At 29.5% G+C, this 16,033-nt stretch overlaps 2 protein-coding genes across 2 annotated transcripts; one reads left to right on the forward strand and one right to left on the reverse strand.

Annotated features, from left to right (window-relative positions):
• Positions 1-6,562: 6,562 nt before the first annotated feature.
• LOC131619642 (TPD1 protein homolog 1-like) lies at positions 6,563-7,301 on the reverse strand. The gene is made up of 2 exons (XM_058890717.1): positions 7,202-7,301; positions 6,563-6,894 (listed from the first exon to the last, which is right to left on the reverse strand). The coding sequence occupies exons 1-2, from the start codon at positions 7,299-7,301 to the stop codon at positions 6,563-6,565; spliced, it is 432 nt and encodes a 143-aa protein (XP_058746700.1).
• Positions 7,302-14,203: 6,902 nt separating this feature from the next.
• Positions 14,204-15,871, forward strand: LOC131617768 (red chlorophyll catabolite reductase, chloroplastic). Its single transcript, XM_058889021.1, has 2 exons — positions 14,204-14,578; positions 15,146-15,871. The coding sequence occupies exons 1-2, from the start codon at positions 14,216-14,218 to the stop codon at positions 15,755-15,757; spliced, it is 975 nt and encodes a 324-aa protein (XP_058745004.1). The 5' UTR covers positions 14,204-14,215; the 3' UTR covers positions 15,758-15,871.
• The last annotated feature ends 162 nt before the right edge of the window (positions 15,872-16,033 follow it).

Genomic DNA, 16,033 nt, shown 5'->3' on the forward strand with positions numbered 1-16,033 from the left:
GAGTTTGAAAAAGAAGAAAGTGAAGAATGGGGGAGAAGAAGAGTCTGACGCGAATATAACATCAAATGCTTCTGTAGATGTATCTATGGAAGATGCACCTACGGAACAAAATAATTTAGAAACAAAAAAAGTACTTTCGGAGGTACATCTACATAAACAGGAGGACATTTTCAACAACGCGCATGATGCCAAAGAGAGAAAGGGGTGGGGTTAGAGTTGCTCTATTTTATTCCTATTTTATTATTGTATTTGTATTTATCTTGCTAGAAAAAAAACCATACTTTCTTTCATTTAATTTAAAATTTTCACGTTCTTGAAATCATTGTTGGTATATTCTATCACATTTAGAGGTCTCGCAACAAGGCTTGGAAAGAGAATGCAAGTATACATTAGAAATTTTGTGCTACAATTATTGCTGCCCAGGCAAAGCTTGCTGGGAACACTACTGGCAGAAAATCAAACTCTTCAATTACAAGTTTCTCTATGTCAACATAAATCCTCGAAACACAGCTACCTCTGATGTTCTTTGGTCTCCTCCTCTTCATGGTTGGACTAAGTGCAATGTTGATGGAGTAGCTATTGGCTCTCCTTGGAAATCAGCTTGTGGTGGTATTTTTAGGGATAGTGAAGCTAGGCATGTTCTTAGTTTCAGCATTCCTTTGGAATGCTGAATTGTTTGCTGCTAGTGTAGCCATGGCAAAAGCTATGGAATTACATTTAAAGAATTTTTGGTTGGAATCAGATTGCACTCTAGTAGTTAAAGCTTTCTATAACCATGCTCTTGTTCCTTGGACTATCCGATCTCGTTGGCTTATTTGTTAGTCTTATATGATGAACATTGAATTTATGATCACACACATATTTAGAGAAACCAATTTTTGTGCGAATATTCTCGCTAGCATTGGCTTAGATTGTAACTCCCCTAACTGGTTTCAACATGTTCATAGGAGCATTAGAAAAGATTATTTGTTAGATATGGAAGATACTCCTAGGACTAGAATTTTTCTCTAAGAAGTTTTTGGTTTGGTCCCCCTCTTCTTTCGTATCTCTTTTCCTTTCATTTTAATATTATTTTCTTTTTGGTTTAAAAAAAAGATCATTTAAAGAAAAGAAAGCTTTAGAGAAATCTTCCTGTCATACAACACACCTACCTACATCTCTCAAAAGGCATTTATCCTATACCACATCGGGTCACACATATATGATAGCATACTGCTCTTGCCCCACACGTCTCAAAAAGTGTATTTTTTACCCGACATATATACATCAGTATATATATTGAAATCAATTTTCTTTTCTATGACTAATTAACTCAATCATATATAATTAACATATTTGTATAAAAAAATCATCCAAGTTGTTGTCATTTAAGGTTTCTAACAAAAAATTAAAAATAATGTTACTATATTATTGATTTAAATTATTTAATATGAGAACCAAACCACTTTTTTTGTGGGATATCAGTAGAAACCAAAAATAGTTAATTATTTTAGCATTTACACCAAAATAATCAGATATAAAAACAACATAAAAAAGAATAATAGAATATACAACAGTCAACATAAGAACACACAATAAATAAATATATGAATATACAACGATCAACATCAAAATATTACTTTTCTATTTCATTAAAATAAGATATTGTGAGAAAATTAAGCTCATCTCTCTTCTTACAAGCACTCCTAATTTGTTACCTATATTTTAGTGCATACACAAATTTTAAAAAAATATATAGTTAATCTTAAATACTTTTTAACTCATTTTAATTTTAATTAAAATAATTCTACCAAAATTAAACTTTAAATTTTTTTGTTGACATGTTTTGAAATCAAAACAGAATTTAACAGTTTCAAATTTATTTGGAATAAATAACAAAACACTACTGACTACATCTTTGTTTTTAACTAATAATAATAATAATAATAATAATAATAATAATAATAATAATAATAATAATAATAATAATAATAATAATAATAATAATAATAATAATATAAATGATGATGAATTGTAAAAAAAAAAAGAAATATTTAATAATTTATAAAAATCCGAATGTAACTATTACACAGCACACTATGACCCAGATATTATTTTCTCTCTCCAGCTATTACGTTTTCTTTCTCTATGCTGCAGTAGCTCAATCTAGTTAGAAAATAAAATAAAATTTGGACCAATTTTACCCTTAGTATACATTGCTGTCAAATTATAACATAAAGGCAAAATAATGTTTCCTATTATTTTCTTATATTATATTAAAGTGTCTGAGACAAACTACATATTAATAAATAAATAAAAAAATAAAAAAAATAAAAAAAACATGCCTTAAACAAAACCCTTTATATACAACTTACAAGAGTTACAAATATATATGAAATCAAGTCAAGATCCTTACATTATATTTGTTGTGCCTCACATTTTATTTTCCCACTTGCTATAGTTTTTGGGCCTTTAATGGTTTAACTGTGGACCCTGCATCACGTGTTTTACATATGGGTAAACTAGTGTCTCGAATTAAATAATGTTTTTGAAATTTCTTTTAAGACAAGAAATTTTTTCGAATCTTAAGTCTAGATAATACAATATTTTCTCAATATTGTTTTCGTACAGTTGTCTAATGTTACTTGCTGGTCTTGTATATTTAGCTTGCTCCACAATTTGTGTGATGGAATAGAGAATAGAGAATAGAGAATAGAGATTAGCTTGCTCCATAATTTGTGTGTTGGAGAATAAAGAATAGAGAACTTGCATTTTTTTCAAAAAAAATTAAGAGGTCGATAATTTCATTATATTGTTTGGAGGGTTGAAAATTTTAACTATTTGTTAGATAAATGGTAGTGGAGGTCTTGGATTAGGACTTGTGTTTTTCCTTAGGAATCTTGCGGTGTTGGTATTGGTTAATGATTGTCCAACCTAAAAAATTAACATTCAAAGGAGGTCTGAAGCAAGGGGACCCCTTAGCTTCATTCTTTTTTCTTCTTATGGCGGAGGATTTAAGTGGCTTGATTAATAAGGTCATTGAGTTGGGTTTGCTCATAGGGTTTAGGATAGTTGCCTCAGATTTGATGGTTTCTTATTTGCAGAATGCGGATGACACTCTAATTTTAGTTGAGCCATTCTTTCCGAATCTCTGGGCTATCCTTAGACGATTCGAGCTTGCTTCTGTCTAGGGATGACAATGGGTCGGGTGCGAATTTCATATTACCCAAACCCACACCTGAAATCGCCACCCGAACCCGCAGCAAAATACATAAAATATATTTTTTTCTACCACTTTCCACAATATATATATATATATATATATATATATATATATATATCGGGTGTGATTTTAGGTTTCGAGCGCGGGTTTCACACTACCCAAACCCGCACCCGAATTCGAACCCAAACTCAGTCAACTTGAGTTTTCACTCGTTGACTCGGATTTGAGTGCGTATGGGCCCCGCAGGTTTAGGTCTTCTTGCCATCCCTACTTCTGTCTCAAGGTAACATTTTCCAAAGTAGTTTGATCGAGGTCAATATGGATCCTACTTTTTTGGTTTCTGTTGGTGATTTCCTTCACTACAAAATAAATTCCCCTCCTCTTTAAGTACTTAGGAATTCTAATTTGAGCTTCTCCTATCCGTGAAGCGGCTTGGGATCCCTTTATTCATCTTCTTAATAAGAGGCTTAATTCTTGGAAACATATATATGCTAGCTCGGGGTGGGTGATCTTGCTCAATTTTGTGTTTAACACTATCCCTATTTTCTATTTGTCTTTTTGAAAATGCTTGTAAAGGTTTAGAGGAAAATATTCGTAGTCAAATAAGTTTATTGTGGGTTGGCATTATGGGTGAAGCTAAAATCTCTTAAGTTAGTTAGAGTGATGTTTGTATGTCTAAGAGAAAAGCTAGCTTCGGAGTTAGAGATCTTCGCCTGGTCAATTTAGCTCTTTTGACTAAATAGAGGTGTCCCCATATTTTAGGCGTCTTAGGTTTGGAAGAGATATCCTTTGTACCCAATACGACAACTCTATTGTCTTTTCTCTAAGGGGCGGCATAAATTCAAGCTTTCAGAATTGCCTAGCATGGTGGAAAGGAATATCCCTTATTGGTTCTAAGATACAAGGTTAATATGACTCGTTTATGGATGGTATCTCTAGGAAGTTGAATTTAGTTTGCAAACTTCTTTTTAGCTTGACCCTAGAGTTAAAAATATTCCCCTCAAGGATAGGTTCCCTAGGCTGTTTAATATTTGATTATCCTGAAGGGAGTGTGGGTTAGATAAGTAGGTGGGATAATGAGACTCTTATTTGGGACTTTTGGTGGAGGGGGTCGTTCTTCATTTGTGAGAAACCAATTGTTGCTGACTTTCCCTCAGTTATCCAAAGGCATACTTTTTCTTTGGTCAGAGGCAGATGGCTTTAAAAATTTGCTAAGGATGATTCCTTCTATATATCCTCCACTTATCAATATCTTATGTTTTCTTGGAAGCTTCTTCTGGATAGGTTCCCTACTAGATAAAACTTACACAAGAGAAATGTGATTGTTGATCCAGTCTTATTTTGTGTCATTTCTGTGATGGTTTTGTTGAGTTGGCGCCACACTTGTTTGTCACGTGTAATTTAGCTAGCACTGATTGATATATGATTTCTACTTGGTTGGGTTGGTATTTAGTCCTTCACAAGAATTCTAAAATCCTCTTCGAGACTTTTCTCCCCTTAGGAGGTAGAGCGAGATCTAGGGGGTATTTTATAATCTTTGATATCATGATGTGGACCATATGGAATGCCTGGAATGAGATTGAGTATTATGTCTCTACAATAAACGTGAAAAAAGTGAAAAAAGGAGTGTCTTTTTGGATTGAAATTGGTTTTTGGGCTGATCAGAGAGAGCTCTTGCACTTTCATATACTAGATTCAGAACCATATCATCTAGATTCAACAATAGCGGGTCGAGATCTCGATCACGATTGGGAATGTTGTGTACCTTTTCTTTTTCTTGGTTGTTTTGATCTGATTTTGGTGTTTTTGTGAGTTTGAGATCTAGTTTATTTCTCCTTTGGCTTGTGATTCTCGGTGGAAGTCTCTCTTGAAGTTAGTTTTCTTTGTTGTTGTCGGTTGGTTTTTTTATAGAGATTTTGGTACTCCTTGTATCATCTTAACTTATTTGTACTTTAAAATTTTTTCACCTTATTAATGTTGTTGTTATTATTATTATTATTATTATTATTATTATTATTATTATTATTATTATTTTATCTTTAAAAAATGTATTTAACCTTTAAAATATTATTCATAATAATATATTATTGTTCTAGATTATTGGTCACTTTGATAAGCTCACATAAATTAAAAAAAAAAGGTAGTTACTAATATATGATAAAAACAAATTATGAGTTCTTCTTTTTACAAAGTTTATTTTTCATTAATAATAGGTGAATAAGAAATAAACAAATTAGAAGAAATAGATTAATAAATAGTAAATGATACTTGGTTTTTCTATGATGCATTGATGCTGCACCACTACTAGTAAAAAGTAAATATAGTCACATCATTGGTGAATAAAAATGGAGATGTTTGCGACACTTCTGGAGGTATGTGTAATTAGGGTGACAAAGCCGGTCCGATGCACAGGACACAAACATGCCTGTTTTACATGTATTTTTGCAGGTGACAACATTGACAAGATATTATTTAATATTTAATCTTAAAAGATGTTGAGCGGATCAAAGTTTTAGACTAACGCCTAAAACAATGTTTGCCTTGCCTCCATATTTTTTTTTTTTAAAATTCTTTCAAAAACATAGTAGCTTGTGTGACCTAGTATACTCATGCCATATTAAATATTATCATTGTTGAAGGTAATGATAATCTGATTTCAACTTTTGCTAGAATCATGTTTATTGTTAATCTCAATCCAACAAACATTGCCTTGATTTTTAAAGTTGAAATTGAAACTTAAATGAAATATTGGAGACCAATTTTTGTGTACATGTTTTATATATGGTGGTTGCAAAAGTTCTTGCAAATCGGTTGAAAAAAGTCATGAATAACATCATTTCTAGCCATCAATCAACTTTAGTTCCTAAGAGGTTCCTCATGGATAATCCTATTAGAGACAATATTAAATTTTTAGATATGAGAAAGTCACTCTCAAATTCAGACAACTTACAATTGAGTGAATCATACTGAATTATATACATATATATCTTTTTTAAACAATTTTAAAAACTATCAAGCTGAATTTGTTTGGAGATAAGTTAATTAAGTTTCTCATTCTATTATAAATGTGACCTTATTTTTAGTTAGTTCCAATACCTTTATTGATATTCTGACTGATATTCAACATATCATCATAAATGAAATTCTTTAAGCTTTTTATGGTAAATAATTTTTTTCCTAAATAAATTAAATTTTTGATATTGACCACAAATTATAGTCTCTTTATTCAGTACTACTATAAGAAAACATTTAAACATGACTCAGGCAATCATGTTAAAAACCCTAACATAGACATTAAAATGTTTATTATGATAAACATTATTATAAGTTAACTTACATTTTAAAATAAATGATAGAGGATCAACTACAATCCACAGATGAGACAGAAAGAGGATAAGAATATGTGTTAGCATATTTGAAGGAAATAACACCTCCATTAGGAATAGTGTTTCCACCATTAACTAAACAATCATTGTTGCTGAGACGCTTGAAGGTGTTTGGATTGATAAGTGTCGCAGAACTGAACATGCCACATGCAACATGAACGTTAGAGATGGAACAACCAGAGACACATGTGTTTGCAATCTCAACTGTATATGTTGGAATACCACTTGGAAGTGGTTCAGTTGGAGATTGATTTATTTGAATACTAGACTTGCCGCAATTTTCATCAAGATGTGAAGATACACTTGCTGCATAAAGAAATCAAAAATTAAAATAATTAAATAATTTTACATTTTAACCGATATTAAAAAAATTTATAATAAAAATATTATCTTATGACAACAAATATTTTTATATATAATTTCTCATAAATAATGCAAATGCAAATTAAAATACTATTATTAAATAAAATTGTATTAAACTAAAATTGTATAAAAAATTAAAAAAGTAATAAAAATTGTTTCGTTGAATCAGCTCAATTAGTAATTTTGCTAACAACTTTCAACTATAATAAAGCAAGTTTAAATCTGTGAAAAAAACATAAAGAAAATGGACCTGTTTTAGAGATTGATGAGGTCTCATACAAATCCCTTCCTACTACATTAGTAGGAATCAAGACAGCTATCATCAAGAAACCCAAGATCACAAAATTCATGGTAGAAACCATATTTCTCAACAAAACTCAAATTAGAATCAACTTTAAGTTTGTGACAAAAGATGTAAAATAACTATTGGCAGTATTCATGTATATATAGGAATCTCAATAGACTTTAATTTTGAATTTTGACTATGTAAAAGGAAATATGGTAAAATATTCCATTTTGTATTCAATTTTAATCAATTTTTTATTGTTAAGAATCAATTTCCACCATAATTAGTTGTTATCATTAACCAAAATCACAATGAACATAATGTGTAATTGTATATAATTATGTAAATCAATGTTATCCAAAAATAAATAAATAATGACATAAGTATATTTTGAGTAGAGAATCGAAGGGAATTCCATAAAAGTAAAGGATTGTAGAGTTTGAATAATATATACATGCACATTCTACTCACTCTAAGTTTATATATATATATATATATATATATATATATATATATATATATATATATATATATATATATATATATATATATATATATAATACTATTTTTCCATTTAAATAATCCTTTATGATGGTTTTTATATTCTAATGTATAATAAATAAATAGCAAAAATATTCTTTTAAATATATAGCAAAATACATTTAAAATAATTTATACTATTTTTCAATAAGTTCTCAAAATAATTGTTTGTAAAATTATAACAAGTGGAGACTTTTAATTGTAATTAATTAAAAAAGAGAATTTCTTTATTCACCTCCCTATGGGGGTAACCTCCCGCGAAAAACCAAAAATACCCCTATTTCGGAAATACATTTCCGAAATAATTTTTTTTCAAAATTTTTCCAAAATTCAGAAATGCACTTCCGAAAAATATCAAATGAAGGGTGTTTTCGGAGATGCATTTCCGAAAACACCCCTTTTTTTAAATTTCGGAAATTTCGGAAGTATACTTCCGAAGGAAAAAAAAGTAGTAACAAACCTTTCTTCCTCACCAAACCTGAACCTCACTATGAAATACCTTTTCTAAATTATTTTTTCATAAAGTATAAAGGAGACTATATATGCTTCCATGTCCAAAAGTTTTTTAATAGAATTTTTTTTACCGATTGCTATGATTGCTATGAGAAACTGTCTGTTGAAGAGGAAAAAAATAAATACAGAATTAGTAAAAACAAGAAACAAAGCAAGAAGAAAAAGGGGATATAATCTTTAATACTTATTATCAACTACTGTAATACTACATTCAATGATTTTTTCACTGGTTTGAGAGAGATACTAAAAAGATTAAATGGGCACAAGCATCAGTTAAAGGAAACTGGGAGCACATAGCGAGTGTTTAATAGGGAAAAGCAAGAGCTTTTTCGGAAGTATATTTCCGAAACTCTAAAAAATGGTGTTTTCGGAAATGCATTTCCGAAAACACCCCTATTTGATGTTTTCGGAAATGCATTTCCGAATTTTGGAAAAATTTTAAAAAAAATAATTTCGGAAATGCATTTCCGAAATTTAGGGATATTTTAGTATTTTCGCTAGGGGTGACCAAGAAGGTTGGGAGGTCAGAAAAGAAATTCTCTTAAAAAATACTATATATTAGAAAAATATAACCCATCATTTCATATTTTTTAATTTCTCAATCATTAAAAATTGTAACACATATAGAAAGTTGGGAGAATTTAAAAGATTACAAATGATAATTAATTTATGATAATTTTTTATTTTATTTTTGAAATAGAAATAGAAATAAAAAATTGATATTAAAGAACCATACATTAAGGATTCTATTATAATAAAACTGCTATTAAGGAACCGTAAATTATAACACACAATAATTAAAAGAAAATCATTACTTTAAAAACAGAGTAGTTTGAATATCACAAGCACATATTAAGAAACCATAATTTAAGAAATCTGTTATATCTAAAAGTAGAGTAGTTTGCAACACGAATATTACATATAAAAATAGAATAGTTTGTAATATCAATTCATTTACATTTTACTATTAACAAAAGTAATAATACTTATTAGCAAACTGTAATAATATTTATTAACTATTATTAATATTTGATTAAGCAAATACAATTAGTTTATATTAATCCCAACAATGCGGCATGGTCAAAACTTCTTTTAATAGATAAACTTTTTCTCCTTCTTAACCCTAGAAAAGAAAATTTGAAAAAAAAAAAGTGAATGAGGAGATTTTGGCCTGTTTGAATTACTTTTCAAAAAAAAAAATTTAGCTTTTAAAAATTAAAAAATTAAAAACTCGTTTGAATATAAAATTTTGTAAATCTATTTTCGAAAACTGTTTGTAGTTTTATTGTTTTAATTTTAAAAACTAAAATACTGAAACAGCTTAAATGAGTTTTGGTTTTAAATTTTCCAATTTTAACTTTCGTAGAAAACACGGAAAAGTAAGTACTTCTTATTAATGGCATAATTGAAATATTTCTCAATTTGAAAAGAAAAAAATACACATATTGTTACTGCAATTTTAAAAGAAATCTGGTGCATATTTTATTCCCAAATTTCAATGGATTTTGGAAGTAAAAAATGACAAGGCTTCATTTTTTTTTAAATAAAAAGACTTCAGATTTTCAAATACAAATAAAATAATATTCTCTTTTTTAACAAGAATAATATTAGTTCATAAAAAAATTATGTAGTATTATTATTAAAAAAATTAATGCAATAATATATTAAAAATTTAAATGTATTATGTAGTGTAACTATTTTTTCTTCTGATGGTACAATGAAACTTTTATGTCATACATTCATACAAATAAAAAATTAGAAGTTTTTTTATTCATCTAAACATTTTTAGCTAATTTTGTTTAATTAAGTAGCATGGCATATAAATGTTAAATATGGATTCACTGAAAAATATTTGCTAAATCATTTTTATCTTTTTTATTTAATATAATGAATAGTAATTTATTAAAAATATATGTAATCATAATCAAATTAAAAAAAATCAAGACTCAAGTATAAAACATATTTTAAAAACATACTCATCAAACATGTTTTTTTTCTATATTCTTCTTAAAAACAATTTTTTAAAATAGTTTTATAAAATAATTTTAAAAATTAAAAACAAAAGCTCTTTTAAACGAGCCCTTAAATTTAATTTATTAGAATGATGAAACATAATTGAATATATATATATATATATATATATATATATATATATATATATATATATATATATATATATATATATATATATATATATAATAACATTTTTTTCAAGAATTTAATTAAAATGCACCGATAGTGTAAAGAAGTTTTACACTGTTAATTAATCACAACCGTTGATTAATTAGTAATGTTTGAATTTTATTTTAATTTTTTAAAAGTAATACAATTGAATGGTCATGATGCAATGATTATAAAAAAAATTTAACACGCATAACAATTAAACTCTTTTTTCAATCCTCTCCAATACTTTTTTTTATACAAAATACATGTATGTCATAATATTATTTTATGTAAGACTTATTTTTTAAATGAAAGAGTTACGCATGTTTCACCCAACAAAAGAAATTGAGTATTAAGAGACTTCTCTAATCCCTACTTTTTATTCTAATTTTTTTCGTTACATGTTTTTTTTTTAGGAAACAAATTTTCTCAAATTATGGAGTGATACTAATTATTTTCAAATTGGTAGCATGATACGAAATCAAAAAACAATTATATGATGAGCACTTTTAAATTTTGTCGTCCTTAGTAAATATTGAGTGATACCACAAATTGGTTAATTAATTACCCGATGATCATTTAATTTCAATACTAATATATGTTATGGAAGAGCATAGAGGGAAAATTAGAAAAGGAATGGAAGAAAGTCATCAACAGAAGGTGGAACACAAGGAAGAACTTTCAATGGGACAACGAAAAAACAATACGCGGAAAGGGGAACTCAGCAGGTTTCACAACCTTCTTCTTCACTTTAATACCGAATGAGTGCAGAGACAAGAAGATGTACGCTCAGAGGTGGTCATTTCTTACAAGAGAGACGTTCAAGATAAAAGATGTAATTTTGTAAGGTAAAGATTGCTAACATCCAAGCTAGACACTATCTTCATTAGCAAGTAGAAGATTTTTGTGAACTTTCCTATGAAAATGGATGGCTAAATCCTTCTTGGAGTCAAGATTAGAGGTATATAATCTTTCTTGTAATATGTATTTCTCTTTATACTTTGTATGTGAACAAATGATGATTAATATATGGTGAAAAACCTTGTGTTTATACATATATGTTATTTGAGTTGAAATAGTTTTCAAGTCTTGAACTAGGCTTTTCATCTATCAACAAATAAAATGTAGAAATAGCTTTGTGAGTTAATATTCACTAATATCAAGCTTTGAATGTTATCATTTTGATAGTTAGATTGAGAGATCGTCTAAGGATCAAAATGGTAAAATTCACAATATGGTTTTGAGATGAAACATATTGGGATGATATGTGATTATATTGATCATTGATGAGTTCACATGCTCTATTAAGAAAATATATATGAAAAATATTATTGAAACCTAATCTTGACATGCTTTTACCAATCGTTTTAAAACCAAAACTCTCTTTTATCGATACTATTATGAGATCAAACCATTCCGTTACTAAAACCAACACCAAAACCTTTTATGAAACTTATGCTCAAAACAATTGTAAAATGTAGAACGACGGTAATATCTCACCAATCCGTGTGAAAACGATAATTAAAAAAGTACTCCAATATACTTTCAACAATATCCATGTTTGACAAAACATGTCTCAATTGTGTGATTGGTACGACCACAATGAGTGTAGACACGAGTAGGTTTTAAGAATGGGGTTTCCCTTTGAAATTAGGGTTCCAACATTTTTTTCTACCATGGGATGAGTTAGATTTAGCATGCAACGCAAAAAGTAAGAACCACTTCATCAATATAGGGAAAGGCAATATATGGAGGAGGATTTGTTTTTCGTTCCTCCTGAATAACAAAAGAGAAATCATAATCAATATTTGGTAAATGATTCATCATCATTATTTGTGACTTAGAGTATGAGAAATTTTTGTTAAGACCTTTTAGAAATCAAATCACATAATCTTGCTCTCGATAATTTTTTACAAATGTGATAGCTCCACACGAGCAAGGTATTGAGCAAGAACAAGAGTGGATTAGTCTCCAATTCATCCCAAAAAAATCGAGTTAAGTGAAATATTAATAAATGGTTAAAGTATCTGCTGATGCTTGTAGAGATCTTCTTGAATGGCATAAATATGAAAAATGTCGCTTTGAGAGAATCGCATGCGCAAATTCTCCAAAATCCCAACAACAGTGTTGATCCAAAGCAAAGGTTTTGCGATGGATTTAGATATTGAGCGGAAAAGACATATAAGAACCATTGTATTACATCTTGTCCAAGGTGCATGTAGTGGATTGGTATGGAGTTGTGTAGGAAGGGTTTCGTCAATGAAATGATGTTTGGTCTTTGAAATGAGAGGAATTTCCATCAATCCTAACCATGTATAATAATTCTTGACATCGAAAAAATGTGATACTAGAACCAGAGCTGGATTCTTATTTGGGGGAAGGTAATAAGAATTTGCAGAATTAGTTGAGAAATTATAGTAGCTCGGGTTAACCATAAAAGAGTTAGAAGAAAATAGATAAGGGTTGAAGAAGGATAACAATGACTACCCGAGCATGCATGCTCTGATATCATGTTGATATTGTGCAACAAAAAAAGTTGAAATGGTGAAAACTCATTTTTTTTATGTAAATCACATCTGTGTAGGGGTGTACATGGGTTGGTTGGACTGAGTTTGGCCTAAACCGTCCAAACTTCAATGGGATGAGTTCGCTATCAAAACCAACCTGAACCGACCCGTTCATTTAGGGTTAGGTTGGGTTGAGTTCATGGGTTGTGTTTCAAATTAAAAAATAATAATTTTTTTCAATTTAAAAATATTGTAACAGAATTCAATACATTTATACTCATTTCTAACACACAAAATGGATGAAACACAACATATAATATCTAATATTATTCATTAACATGACACAACACGGAATAATAGTATAAAACTCCATGAGACACATTTTAATAAAATACGTAAGTTGGAAATAATACAAAAGAAAATAAGAATTAACATTTAGTCTTAGAATTACGTAAACTCATTGATCTAGTAGTATTATTGGTGGAGAATAAAATAATTTTAAAAAAAAATTATGGTTAGTATTGAGATGATAATTTTATATTTTTATTTAAAATAATAATAATAAATAAAAAATTACTAATGTCACGTCAATGAGTTGGGTCAACGGATCTGCGGGTTGCAAAACTCAAATCCAATATCTGAACCAAAACTATATGGGTTGTTGTGGGTTGGATTGAGTATACCCATAAATAAACAAATTCGGATAATTTATAGGTTGATTTGAGTATACCGTGTTAGGAAAGAGAAAGATTGACTTAACATTTAAACCAATAGATTTAAAACCACTAAAGAAGAAGAAAATACAGTTGACTTAACCAATTTTCTAACAAACTCATTGCATCTTTGAAAGTGGTAATGTAATGGGTCTAAAACACTAAAAAAAACAAAAAACCGCCAATACATTTAACTTAAACTATTGCTTTCTTATCAATATAATTCATAAACTATTAAAATTAATTAAAAGATATTTAATCTATTTTTTCACCCACCTATTTAGTCTCTCTTAAAGTCTCTCAATATAGTCCATAAAATATTAAAATTAATTAAAAAATAGTTGAATTAAAGAATATAATATAGATGTATATGAAAGCAAAATAGAACAATCATGTAAATTGTAAGAGTGCAAGTATATTTGTTAGGGGTGCATAAGGCTCAAATGGTGGTGATATTGGGCCTATTGTTCATGTTTTATCCATCAAATAATAAAAACATTATTAACAAAAACAAAACAACATTGAAAGAAGAAAACAAGAACATGTGTCTTGGCTACACAATTGAAGTGATGATGTTTTGTGGCAATTTCCTACACACACCACATTCCATCTTTTCTTCTTCAAGACTCCAACTTTCTTCTTCTTCTTCTTCTTCTTCTCGTTTTTCTATCTCTTGCTCTCAGATGGATACCCACAACAACCAAGGACGTAGCAAATTTTTGGAACTTCCATTCGTTTCAGCACCACACAAGAATCTCATGCTTGATCTTGTTTCAACACTTGAAGATCGACTTCAATCTCATCTTCTTCCTTGTTCACTTCCACCTGATGTTCAATACTACAAAAACAACAGTGGAAGTTCTCAGATTTCATTGCATATTACACCAGGCAACACTCACTCCCCTGTAATTTTTCTTCTTCTCCAATTCCTTAATCATGATTTTTGGGTTTTGTTCTGTATGTTGTTTGGCTTATGTTAGTTACTTATTAAGGAAATTATTTACTTAATTATCTATGTTGAAGAAAAATGATGAATTTGATTAATTAATTTGAGCTTATTTCTGAGAACTTATGGAAAAATCTTACTTTTTTATATGTTTTATTATAGAATTAACTTATACACAAGCACTTATTTAATAAGCACTTATGCGATAAGTCTATTAATGTTCAGTTCAATTGTTTACAAGGTTTTAAACAGTTTCTTACCGCGACAAAATAGTATCAGAAGGTGGCGATACCGATACTTACTGTTATTCACCATTTTTATAATAATGAATAAATTATAATTAATTTACACTGCAATGACCGCAATTAGTGTTGTAAGTATCGCAGCATGTGTACTACTGACTGAAATCACGAAAGTCTTTATGGGACTGCGACCGTTATTTAAAACCTTGGTTGTTTATTCAGAGAGGGTTTGTTATTGTTTTATTCTGAATTTGTTCTTTGTCCATTTTATTTGTATGTCTCAGGTTGATTTTGTGCTTGGAAGCTGGGTGCATTCTGAGCTACCAACAGGAGGATCATTAGATATAACATCTATTTCAGCTTATCTCAAAACTTCAAACGATGCACCAAATTTCGCGTTCGACTTGATCCGAAGCAGTCCAACTATGCTACTTCTTGTTCTCGATTTACCGCCACGAAAAGACCTAGTTCTTTCGCCAGAGTATCTTAAAACGTTCTACGAGGACACTGAACTTGATAAACATAGACAGGCTTTGGAGAAAGTTCACGAGGTTCAACCTTATTTCTCTTCTTCACTTTTCATCCGTGCCTTTGCATCTCCCACCGCAATATATGTTCGCGTTCAGACAGAAAATGATGGAGGAGAGCGGTTAGACGAGATCCTTAGGGATCATATCGGCCCGATTTCGAAGCAAGTGTTGGGGATCTGGTTGGATCATTGTGCTTGTGCTGAGAGAGAAGTTGGAGAGGAAGAAAGAGCTTATCTGAGAAAAAGAGATGGTTTTGTTAGAAACAAGACTGTTGAGGTTGATCTTGGTACAAGTTTTCCAAGGTTGTTTGGTCAAGAAGGAGCTGATAAGTTACTAGATGCCATCAAGAAGTACTTTACTGTCTAAGATAGAAAAATTATATGGTATTGCATATAGTAATAGTTTGTACTCTGAAAGAGTTTGTGTAAGTGAGTTACATTTTCATTTTTATTAAGTGGTTTTTAGTGCTTGTGTGTTAAACTTCTTCTACTAATATTGACAAGTTCAGGAATAATGAAATGGTGTTTAGTATTGGTTGGTTTAATTATAACCTTAACATAACCACTTGGAAACAATAAGAAAGTAACGGCATTATTCAGACATTACTCAATCACAGTCTTCCTTCTTCAGCAAGGCTCCATA

Source organism: Vicia villosa, linkage group LG7 (genome assembly GCF_029867415.1).
Source record: "Vicia villosa cultivar HV-30 ecotype Madison, WI linkage group LG7, Vvil1.0, whole genome shotgun sequence".
Classification (NCBI taxonomy): domain Eukaryota; kingdom Viridiplantae; phylum Streptophyta; class Magnoliopsida; order Fabales; family Fabaceae; genus Vicia; species Vicia villosa.

What these genes read in the sequence shown, in the direction of transcription:
- LOC131617768 (XM_058889021.1), top strand. Translation starts at nt 14,216, where the DNA reads ATGTGTCTTGGCTACACAATTGAAGTGATGATGTTTTGTGGCAATTTC. An exon ending in CAGGCAACACTCACTCCCCT is followed by an intron (nt 14,579 to 15,145) that starts GTAATTTTTCTT and finishes TGTATGTCTCAG; the next exon opens with GTTGATTTTGTGCTTGGAAG.
- LOC131619642 (XM_058890717.1), bottom strand. Translation starts at nt 7,301, where the DNA reads ATGAATTTTGTGATCTTGGGTTTCTTGATGATAGCTGTCTTGATTCCT. An exon ending in CTCATCAATCTCTAAAACAG is followed by an intron (nt 6,895 to 7,201) that starts GTCCATTTTCTT and finishes TTCTTTATGCAG; the next exon opens with CAAGTGTATCTTCACATCTT.